Source organism: Varanus komodoensis, unplaced genomic scaffold (assembly GCF_004798865.1).
Source record: "Varanus komodoensis strain SLA01 unplaced genomic scaffold, ASM479886v1 scaffold1, whole genome shotgun sequence".
Taxonomy (NCBI): Eukaryota; Metazoa; Chordata; class Lepidosauria; order Squamata; family Varanidae; genus Varanus; species Varanus komodoensis.
Window position 1 is genome coordinate 90,162,829 of NW_025335268.1, and position 11,741 is coordinate 90,174,569.

The 11,741-nt window shown below is 43.6% G+C and overlaps 1 protein-coding gene across 5 annotated transcripts in view; it reads left to right on the forward strand.

Moving 5' to 3' along the window:
* PFKL (phosphofructokinase, liver type) overlaps nucleotides 1-11,741 on the forward strand; it is a 55,783-nt gene that overhangs the window by 19,201 nt on the left and 24,841 nt on the right. For 4 of the 5 annotated variants that reach the window (XM_044434431.1, XM_044434422.1, XM_044434458.1 and 1 more), the window contains 8 exons: nucleotides 97-205; nucleotides 1,245-1,340; nucleotides 1,753-1,845; nucleotides 4,313-4,438; nucleotides 6,762-6,826; nucleotides 8,860-8,923; nucleotides 9,992-10,138; nucleotides 10,454-10,524. In XM_044434431.1, coding sequence (XP_044290366.1) covers nucleotides 97-205; nucleotides 1,245-1,340; nucleotides 1,753-1,845; nucleotides 4,313-4,438; nucleotides 6,762-6,826; nucleotides 8,860-8,923; nucleotides 9,992-10,138; nucleotides 10,454-10,524 — 771 coding nt within the window. The remainder of the gene's footprint in view (nucleotides 1-96; nucleotides 206-1,244; nucleotides 1,341-1,752; nucleotides 1,846-4,312; nucleotides 4,439-6,761; nucleotides 6,827-8,859; nucleotides 8,924-9,991; nucleotides 10,139-10,453; nucleotides 10,525-11,741) is intronic. The other variant, XM_044434441.1, reaches the window with a different exon arrangement.

Sequence of the window (11,741 nt, forward strand, 5' to 3'; positions counted from 1 at the left end):
TAGGGAGTTGGGAGTTATTTTGGCTCCTGGGGCCATTTATTTCACCTTGGTTGACACCTAGGCTTGCTTTTCACAAGCTTTCTTCTTGCTCTCCAGGTACCTTGCATTGGTTTCAGCTTTAGCTTCTGGAGCTGACTGGCTTTTCATCCCAGAGTCACCCCCTGAAGATGGCTGGGAGGATTTTATGTGCGAGAGGCTTGGGGAGGTGAGTGGTGGTGTATGTTACTCAGCTACATAATCTTGCTCTAGATACCACGAGTGAAAAAGAGTGCGATAGTTTGGTTTCATTCACTTCTACAATGAAATGTCTGTCTAATGGCCCCATTACAATTGAAGGGATCCTGTTTCTCTAGAACAGGGGTGCAGAATCTTATGTCTGGCGACCAAACCTGGCATCGTAGGGTTACCAAAGGGGCCATACTGCTTTCTCCTGACCACTGAATTCTTGAGGGTTTCCTGGGTTCTGTGCAGACTTCCCCCATTCTAAACAGTTGAAGTGTATCTCCTAAGCTTAATGGAGGTAAGAGCCATGAGCTACAATTTACTGGTATTTGGGCCCTGTCCCTTTTGTCTCTGGCCCTGCCCAGCACTGTGATACAGCCCCTCAAATGTTTGCTGAAATGGAATTCAGCCCTTGTGCCAAAATTGGTTCAGCAGCCCTTCTCTAGATAGCTTAGCACAGACTTCCCCAGCTTCATGCCCTCCAGATATATTGGCTTGCAATTCCCATCACTCCTGATGACCACTCTGGCTAGGAATGATGAGAGTTGCTGTTGAACAACATCTGGAAGGCACCAGGTTGAGGAAGACCAGGTCATCAGAATCCAGGCTTCCCTATTAATGTATGGTACACTATTCAAAAGTGACTTTGGAGATGTGTTCATGCTTCTTGAAAACCTTCCTTTGTGTATCTTCTGTGCACATAAATATGGGTGGTGCTGGGTAATAAAAGCCAGGCAATGGATCCATGGAAAGAGTGGCAACATAAGATCTTGGAGCGTTGTAAATGCAGTTGTAAAGGATCTACAACTACCCAGCATCCCTTTTTCCATCTTTCTCAGGATGTAGGAAATACAAGCTCCTTGAGGAAGGTGGGTAGGAAGTTCAGGATCTCGAGCCTGGGGTGCTAATGTCACAATTGTGAGAGATTGCATAGGACTGAGTAATGCTAGGTTTGTTTTAGCATAGCTTCTTGCCTTTGCTTGATGGCTCAATTATTGGCTTCCATACTTTTATTTGGACAGGCACGGAGCAGAGGATCCCGACTGAATATCATCATCATTGCTGAAGGTGCCATTGACAAGAATGGAATGCCCATCACCTCTAACTATGTAAAGGATGTGAGTGACTAATTAAATGGGGTGGATCAGAACAGAGAAAATGACAATGGTGCCACAGTTCTCCATGGGGAAATAGTTTTGCAGGTCTTTCCAGTTTCTCAAAATATCCTCAAGAACAAAGATTTCCTTTAAAACTTGGCCACAGCCATTTGGGTTTCCTGGAGTTTGAGAGATTTGGATCATTTGTCCTGGGACTCAGGAGATCCAGCTTCTAGTCCCTCTTGGCCATGAAGCTCACGGGCCACTCTGAGGCATTCACTGAGCCTCAGCCTAACCTACCTCACAGTCTTACTGTGAGAATAAATGGAGAAGGGAAAGTTTGTGCATACTGCTTTGGGCTCCTTCGAGGAAGGGTAGGCTAGTAAATGTTGAAATATATTTTCACTTCTTTTCTTCTCCCCTTTTTGATCAGCTGGTTGTCAAACGTCTTGGCTTTGACACACGCGTAACTGTGCTTGGCCATGTGCAACGTGGTGGGACCCCCTCAGCATTTGACCGTGTCCTGGTAAATATCACTTCTTTCAAAAGCTAAACTTTGCAGGGTTCAAATAACAGCACCCTAATCTTTCAGTTCAGTTGATGTGGAAAGTTAGGAGAGACCTGAGCACTGTGAAAAAAGCAGACTAGGCACACAAGCCCTGCTGCCATGCAGAAAGCAGCAGTTCACAGAGGTCCTGCATTGTCCCCTCTGACAAAGGACTGGAGCATCTTCTTTGTGAGGAAAGAGGACCATGTCTGGGACTGCTAGGAGGAGGCCTGATAGAGATATACAGAATTATGCATGATGTGGAAAAGGCAGAATTTTTTCTTGCTCTCTTGTAATACTAGAACGCAGAGTCATCCCATGAAGCTGATTGGTGGGACATTCAGGACAGGTAAAAGGAAGTGCTGCTTCACACAGCCCATAGTTAAATGATGGAATTTGCTTTCACAAGATACAGTGATGGCCACCAATTTGGATGGCTTTAAAGGGGGACTGGACAGATCCGTGGGGGATTATTCTATCAGTGGCTACTAGTTCTGATGGCTGTATGCTTTCTCTGCCATCAGAGGCAGTAGGCCTATGTGCATCAGTTACTGGGGAACATGAGGAGGAACACTGGATGCACACCTGTCATAAGAATATAAGAAGAGTCCTGGTGGGTCAGACCAAGGGCTCCTCTGGTCCAGGACTCTGTTCACACAGTGGCCAACCATCTGCCTCTGGAAAATATGCATTTAGGATATGAGGACAGCAGCACTGTCCTACATATGATCCCCAGCAAATGGTGTACACTGGCATTCTGCCCCTGATATCCTGATGATGTTGCTTATGCACCCCTCAGTCTATTGTTTAATCAGTTTCTTTTGAATTAGCCTTCTAAATTTCCAGGATCACATCCTCTTCAGTGGTGCCAAGGTGGGGCAGTCTTCACTTGGTGCAGGCAGAGGATCAGCTTCCAAAGACATCCAGGGCATCCAAGCTGGTCCTGCCTCATATCAGTCAACAGGTTCTCAGCAGAGTCTGGGACACTGAGAGGGATGGAAAGAATTTGTTTTTCGTATTCCTCTCATGCTCTTATTTTGGATTGGGATTGGGCTGGGGAAGAGAGGCTTTGAATTAGATTTGTTTTCTTGTTGTTTCTGACTCAGCTGCATCTCTAGAGGTCTTGTCTCATTCTTGCAACACTGAAGTGGAGTAGCTCCTTACTTCACTCCCAGCCCATTAGTGAGTGGATAATTGCATCAAAAATTCCAGAGTCACAAGAGAAATCTGGAAGACTATGTAGTTTTTTTCCTGCATTCATAGGATATAACAGCCTTCCCCAGCTGAGTGCCTTCTGGATGTGTTGGACTTGCTAGCTGGAGATACTGAGAGTTGTGGTCTGACACATCCAGAAAATGCCAGGTTGGAGAAAGCTGGATTAGAGATTTTGAAGTCTGGGGACACCCTTCTGTCCTGTTGCCTCCATATTTTCTTTTTCTGACATGGTCCATAGATGCTTTGTTTTGCTTTTAAGAACATTTTAGGAGTCTGGCATCCCAGTGTCTCCAGAGCCTGTGGTTTGGAAGAGGTTCATTTTGAGTTCCTCGCAGAGTTTTGCAGTGTCATCTTTGGTATCTTAGCAAACTGGCCCTGTCTGAGAGCAAGAGGAAGCACTGTTTCAAAAGTGAATACTGCTCCAGCCTGGCGCCACCAAGAATGAGACTTGGCGGGCAAGAGTAATCGCCCTTTCTTCTTTAGACCAGTAACCCAGCTGAGTTGCATAGCCATCTGGCTGTACCCTCTATTTCCTTTTGAGGGAGTGGTTCTTTGGACGTATTAAACAATATCTGCCAATGTAGTTTGGGGAAACAGCTGCAGTGAGCAGGTGTCAGCCAACACTACAAAACATAACTGGGGAAAAGTGAGCGATTGTGTGCCAAAATCCCGTCTTCACTCCAGTGGGTGAGGGCCTAGAAGTGGCATATTTGTTTGCAGAAAAACTGTGAAGGCTGCCTCTTCCCACCACTCCAACCCATATTCACCACTCAACCCATATGCCAGTCTCTATCGTGGCTCCATCTCCAAGACAGACTGTTCCCCGTTAGCATTTCATTGCAGAACCTTGCCTCTTGGAGATTGCCCTTTGCAGTATTGTGCTAAGCACGTTCTGTTAGTCACATGTTGCTACTGATGCAGTGGAATGCAGAGCGCAGGTTCCTGTCAACAACATGACCTGCCCAGCTTTGGGTCATCATGGTTTCCAGCAGTACATTTTTATTTTTAAGAGGCTAAGGCATGAATTTCTGTACTTTGTGAGGCCCCAAAGCCTCTCCATGTAACAGAATCACAGGAAAACACAGCATGCAGCTTAATGTCCACGTTCTATGTATCTTTCTATATGTGTACATGTTTCGCTTTGCCCCGTCCATGAACCATGCAATGGCAGCTCAGTAAACGCCAACTGTGAACCAGTCCCTTCACGAGAAATGTGCTGTGTGTTTTGTAGAGCAGCAAAATGGGCATGGAAGCTGTGATGGCATTATTGGAAGCCACACCAGATACACCAGCCTGTGTGGTGAGTCTGTCTGGGAACCAGTCAGTGCGCCTGCCCCTAATGGAATGCGTACAAGTGGTAAGTACTTCACAAGCCCACAGAAGCTGAGTGTATTCACAGTAAAGAGTCATGGCTTGGTTCTTCTCTGAGGATTTAAGACAGGGGTGTTCAATGTGAGGCCTGTGGGATAAATCTGGCCCACCTGATGGTCTTACTCTGGCTCCTCAAGGTGCCCTAGATGTGGCCACACCCCAGTTTCCCCAGCTGCCCAAACATTTAGTAGATAGCAAGGTTGTCACATTTCCCCCTATTCCTAAAGGTTAAAGCACTTCTTCTAAGGCTTAGTTACTGGCATACAGAAGCAAGTGCTTTGACTTTGGCCCACCCACCACTGACGGCCACCCTTGAGAGCTTCTCTGAACTTAAGTTGGGCACTTAGGCTGGGAGAGGTTCAGCACTCCTGGTGCAAAGCCTCTACCTTGTATATAATGTGGGAGCCTGATAGCTAATACGCTGTGCAGCCAATTGGCAATTGAGTAGGCACACACTAGCTGCTCTGAAAGTGTGTTGTTATTCTTAAGCTGTGCCAGGAATGTGGCATTTGAGATGAAATATGCAAAATCTCAGTGTTCGTTAAAGTTGCAGAAAGTAATTTGAAAATATGTTGTTAGCTTTTGCTAGAAAAATAGCTAGGAATTCCAGAGTCAGGAGGTAAGATTTGAGGAGCACAGGTACCAACCTTGGCCCTGGCATACCTCATCTATCTCAAAATCCATTTATTTTGCTCCAGTGAATTCCAGCTTGTTGTTGTTGTCGTTCAAATGAATTGAATTCATTTAAATGATTTAAAGCAACGGAATGAGATTCAATAGGGACATGTGCCAAGTCCTCCATTTCCCAACTGCATTGATGCAAGATGGGGAATACATGGCTCAACAGAACTGAAAATGAAAAAGACCTTGGAGTTATTGTGGACAGCAGACTAAATATAAGCCCACAATGCAATTGAGCTGCAAAATGGGCAAATGCTATTTTGGGATGCATTAATAGAATAATTACTTTCAAATAACTTCCTTGCTAGTCAAACCTCATCTGGAATACTTGCAAGGTTTCAGAAAGATGCAGAAAAATTAGAAAGGGCAACAAAAATGATCCAGGGTTTGGAAACACTGACCTATAAGGAGAGACTGAGAGAACTGAGCATGTTCAGCCTTGAGAAGAGAAGATTGAATGGGGGTCATGATATCCCTCCATGAGTACCTCAAATGTTGTCACAAAGAGAAAGGTCAAGATCACTTTTCACTGATACCAGAGCGTAGGACACAGAATAATCATTTCAAGTTGTGACAACCCAGATTCAGGCTGGAAAAGTTTTCTCAGTGTCAGAGCGGTACAACAGTGGAATCAGCTGCCTAGAGAGGTGCTGGGCTCTCCCACACTAGAGACCTTCAAAAAGAAACTGGACAGCCATCTGAGTGGGATGGTGTAACTTGGTAACCTGCAACAGCAGGGGATTGAACCCAACCCTTCATGGCCCCTTCCAGCTCTATTGTTCTTTGATGATTCTATGAAAAAACAAACTCTCTGAAAGCAGCTATTCAGAAAAACAGACATACCTGCGTCATATTTACATAGTGACAGTTCTAGATAGTGGGCATTTGGGTGTCAGGTTTGGGAATTTCAAGCACAGAAGTGCCAGGACCTCTGAATCACCCTTTCCAGTGAAAGTGATGAACTCCACAGAGCTGGGCCATGACACTCACAAAGGGACAGACTGTGCCAGCTGGGAAAGAGGGTGCCTCCCTTTAGTTATCCAATGGGGCCTTTGCTAGGAGGAATGTGGACGGCAGTACAGCCCTTACAGAGGTTCCTGTGATGTGTTTTATTTTATCTATATCCCTCCTTTCTATCAAAGGCTCAAGGCAGTGAAGAATAAAACAAAATTTCAACTAAAAGGTACCATGAAAGTGCATTACAGGCATAACAATAGTAAAAAAAAACCCTTATCTGAACAAAAACTTTTTTTATGTGCCAAACGGCCTGCCTGAACAAAAACGTACTTGCCGTTGACAGAAGAACAACAGAGAGAGAGCCAGTCTCTTGGCAGGGAATTCCAGAGCCTGGGAGCAGACACCCAGAAGGGGACGTGGAGATGCACTTCTGATGGCAGTAGGCAAAGCTAAGGGCTCCACGAACCCTTCTTCCTCTCCCTTTTCCATTGCTGCCTCTCTCGCTGTCACCGTTCACTCTGAAACAGCAGTGAGTTCTGATGGTCTCACGGCTTAACTTGGAGGTTCTTAAATACAGAACAGGAAGGAATCTCCCTGTAGGCTTGGTTTTATTAGATTTACGGCCTCTTTTCTCTTTTTACAAATCTCACAATGATTCTTTAACTCTGTAGACCAAAGATGTCCAGAAAGCAATGGATGAGAAAAGATTTGATGAAGCCATCCAGCTCAGAGGGAGGTGAGAAATCTCTCCGGGAGGAATTATATTTCTGTTTGTATTAAGATTGCCTCGGAATGTAAAACAGAAAATGGTTATGAAGGTGAAAGTGCCCCACGTGTGTTTTAGACATCAGAAGCCAAAGAATTAATGTGCTTTAGACTGTTAATGCATTTTAGACTGTAGAACCATAGAAGCTGCCAGCCCTTTATTCTACCTACTGAAATGCTTTGGCATATAAGCATTCAGCAATTTCCTTTCAATAGACATCATCGGCAGCCAGAGGAAGTCTCTGGATGTTAGTCGATCTTTGCTGTGCTTTCATCTTCTGATGTCCACACCTATTTATTGTGAGCCAGATGCATCAGGATGGTGACTCTCAATCCTTCATCCTCTTTTCTAGCTGCAACTAGCATGCATATTTCATGCACCTGGCCACTTTTCACTAACCCAATTGGGACATGATTAGAAATGTGGGCATCTTTAAATGTCTGTGATTGATTGATTGATTGATTTAAAAGAATGTGTTGCCTGCCTTTTCAGGACACACTGCCCTCACAAGATGTCTTACAATGTTGGAAAAACATGAGTACATAAATACAGTTACAAGTATACATGCACACACAGCAGCTAATGATATTCAAATACTAAATGCCAAATGTAATAAATGTGTCTCCCGGCTTTGTTTTGTTTTTAAAAAGTCAGCAGTGATGAGGCCATCTGGATCTCCCTGAGGGGGGAATCCAGAGGGTTGAAGGTTTTGTATGTGCAATGCGTGGGTGGGCTCATATGAGCATAGGTCTTCAAACAATTTATGGTTATAAAGGGCAAAACCAGTGACTTGGGCTCAGAAACTAACAATGTAAACAATGCAGAAATAAATGTTTGGCTTATTTCTTCCTTGGTCATTAGCCCAGTAGAGTAAAAGAAATACCACAAGCACTCCAGATTGTGAGCACTTATTTTCTTTCTGTTTTAAGCCTGATTTGGTTCTGCTTTTGAGGGAAAAGGTTATTCTAAGCACATAAGGACAATAGCAATCTCTCTCCGTAACTGTATGCAGTTACTAAAAAGGAAGGGGAAATTATAAAAATGGGACCTGCAAGGAAATGGTGTGGTGTGGTATCACACTGTTCAGGATTCCGAACACTTCCATTCCATCCTCCCACCCTGCCACCCCATTAATCAGTCTGCATTCTTTCCGAGGAATACTCATGGAGCTGCTTGGGGGAAGTTGTTCCTTCCTCATAGGGTTTGCATTTCCTATAGACTTCTTGTACCTCTATAAATATCAGCTTTCCACTGATAAGTTCCTTTTTTGTGTCATTATTGCCAAAGCCTGAACAGTGGAAAAAGCAGGAACTATTTGATTGGTAATCCAGACATAGCACCCTTCAGTAAATCCTTGAAAGAAAAAACTAGAAGTTAATGACGTTTCCCATCACTAACAAGGCAGCATCACAGTGGCAGCAAAGTCATGCCGTAAGCCCGCAATGATGAAGTCGTACATATCTCCCTAGGGAGGGTGTTCCCGAGATGTGAGGACAGATGATGTATTAGTCTGATTATTTTAAAATACGGGTGTAACTGATAGAGGAAATGACTGAGCGACGAGTAGTGGCAGTGAAATAAGGCAATAATTGTTTCTGTATGCTTCAAGTTGGCTACTGCCAAGGAGAGCACTGTAATGATTTGAGTCTCATTTTTGGGAATGCAAATATTTTTGCTCCTTTTTTGTTGTTTAAATATTGTTTAGCAGTTCTGCAGCTTCGAACTGAAATAAATGGAAGTTTTCTGTAAATCAAACAATCAACTTTCAAGCAAATGCTAAAATTGAGTCCACACTCACGCACTGATAACATTTTCTTGACTAGATGTTCTCTGATAGGAAATCTATTGAGGTGTCGTGTTCCATGTCTTAGGCTTCTGAATCCAAAAATAAGTGAGGGGGAATGGGAGGAGAGGAAAACAGACCATTGTGTGGACTAGATTTCAGCAGTGACTGCAAGACGCTTGAGAAGTAACCAATATCTAATGATGAACTTGTTTTACAGGAGCTTTGAAAATAACTGGAATATTTACAAGCTGCTTGCACACCAGAAGCCAGCACAAGAGAAGGTGAAAAAGCTTGGGGAAATGGGACATTTGAGTTTTGCTTTGCAAATTTCCCTTATGTTACGTGTTCAGGCCTTTCTTACATGGAATCATTGTGTCAGCTAGAATCCATGTGGTGGGTGCAATGGAAGATTCTCAGCTTGGTCGTGAAGGAACAGCTATATCTCTCCAGTCCATTGGCACTCTGTTATATCCTTAGAGTAGATTTATTTTTATTAAATCTTTTAAACCAACAGTAACATATTTTACACTGCACATGAACCCATTTCTTTAGTCTTTCTATTCACTCAGGACCTCTGCTTGGTACAAACAAGATTACCTGAGTTGTCAGTTTTCATCATCACAAATCATGGCAAAGAGCTCTGTGTGTCTTAGGGATGTCATGTATTGTTCTTAGTACTTCTGAATTCAGTACATGGATACCATATTCCATAAAGTGTAAATTTCTACTTGGCCTCTTTGTACTTAAAGATGCTTAGTGAATTTATTTGTTAGTACAAGGTCCCAAATTTTCTGTTTCTATATGATGAAAGAAAGTTTAATTGTTGATATCTAGTTAGCAATTACAACTAATCTGTTTGCTGCCAGAAAAAAAATCAGTTCTTTATGTCTGCCTTGTATATTAGAGTCAATATAATATTGACTCTAGTGGTCCCACTTTTTCAGATAGTATTATATCTTATTGTGTGATTTCACTGGCAGCTAATTTCAAAACTGTTCAGCATGTTACCAGGCCAGACCTCTGGAAAGAGTGATCTGTCCCCTCCCTGGCAGATTCGGCTGGATGGGAAAAGAGAGATGGAGGAGAAAGATAGAGGAAAAGGAGAAGCAGTAGGAGAAAAGGTCTGACTCACCCACAGTGGGCTCTGGCCGTTCCTACTGCTGGGTCCAGCTTCACACCGCTAGCATACAGCCCCTGCCAGATTACCTGTGACTGATGCAACAGAAGAATGGGTACCCATGCTTGTCTCCTAAGGCTTCATTCACATCCCTGAGCCCATCAAATTAGTACTGCAGTATCTCATCCAAGCTCTGTGTGAACTATTTGCTCTTCTTCCCCCTTCTGGGCAGAGCAATTTCAGCATTGCCATTCTAAATGTGGGAGCACCAGCAGCAGGAATGAATGCAGCAGTCCGGTCCGCTGTACGAGTTGGGATTTGCCAGGGACACACCATGTATGTGGTGAACGATGGCTTTGAAGGCTTGAGCAAAGGACAGGTAAGTCTGTCTCCGACTGGAGGGCCAGAGAGCTTTCCTCCCAATGGACCACTAGCTACATTCCTGGTTTGGTGCAACTAGGACATCTACAAGACAGTGTTCATTCAGACTGTTTTTCATTCAGGAGGCTTTGAAATTAGAAGGGTGGTAGAAGAAAAATTGCTACCAGGCCCTCAGGCAACAAAATGCCAATGTGATCTTTCCTTGCAAAATGTAGTTGGATTCAGTTCCAGTTCTGCTACTTGTCAGGAGATTTGGTGTGGTGAGAATGTCTAGGAAAAAAAGACAAGCATAATGAACTGTTTCCTCTTGTAGATCCGAGAGGTAGGCTGGCATGATGTTGCAGGCTGGTTGGGCCGTGGAGGATCCATGTTGGGAACCAAACGGTAAGTGCCATCAGAGCACAGACATAGGCCCCCCCTGCAGACAGGGAGAAATTGCAGAACTGAGTCCAAAAAATAAAAATAGCACAGGGCATGCTGAATTTTTCTGCCAAGTTGTAAAATGAGTGGGATCATTTAATCTACCTTTCTCCTAAAACAGGATATTCTAACCTTTTCTCATTGTCATTAAAATGATTAACAATGTGTTATTTTTATGTTATTGTTGCAGTATTCGTGCAATTAAGATGTTGCTTCCCCATGCTTATCTTGTGTCTGTCTTCCTGTTGTGGAAATTCATTGTTTATTCAGTAATGTTTCCTCTATGATTTCTTTATAGAAATGTTGCCAGTCAGTTTTTATTGCTTTCCATGAATCTCTCCTCAGTAAGCCTGTCCGGCTCTTCCACTTGCATGTTCTTTAGTATTTTTACTCATTTATTATAGTTCTATATCACCCAATAACCAAAGCTCTCTTGGTGGTTTACAAAGACTAAAAACCATTAAAATAGCACATGTATACTATTAAGAACTATTTACATACAGGTAACTTGCAGATAGACACATATCTTGGCAATTTGTTTTTTGCGGTTCTGTTTTCTTACCATTATTAAACCCGGGAAAAAAGCACCTTTTCTCAAAGCACTTGCTACTTTTTATATTCTCACATCAATTGTTTCTCATTTCTTAGAACCCAAATTCCAAATTGACAAGCCCCTATCTCATTTTTTCAGGTGTCTGAAATGGAAAAGGGTTTTGGACAGCCTTCATTTGTTGTTGTTAGTCGCGAAGCCGTGTCCGACCCATCGCGACCCCATGGACAACATTCCTCCAGGCCTTCCTGTCCTCCACCATCTCCCGGAGTCCACTCAAGCTCACACTGACAGCTTCAGTGATTCCAGCTAGCCACCTCATTCTCTGCCGTCCCCTTCTTTTGCCTTCAATTGTTCCAAGCATTAGGCTCTTCTCCAGGGAGTCCTTCCTTCTCATTAGGTGGCCAAAGTACTTGAGCTTCATCTTCAGTATCTGGCCTTCTAAAGAGCAGTCAGGGTTGATCTCCTTTAGGATGGACTGGTTTGATCGCCTTGCAGTCCAAGGGACTTGCAGGAGTCTCCTCCAGCACCACAATTCAAAGGCCTCAATCCTTTGGCGCTCAGCCTTCCTTATGGTCCAGTTTTCACAGCCATACATTGCAACTGGGAAAACCATAGCCTTGACTATACA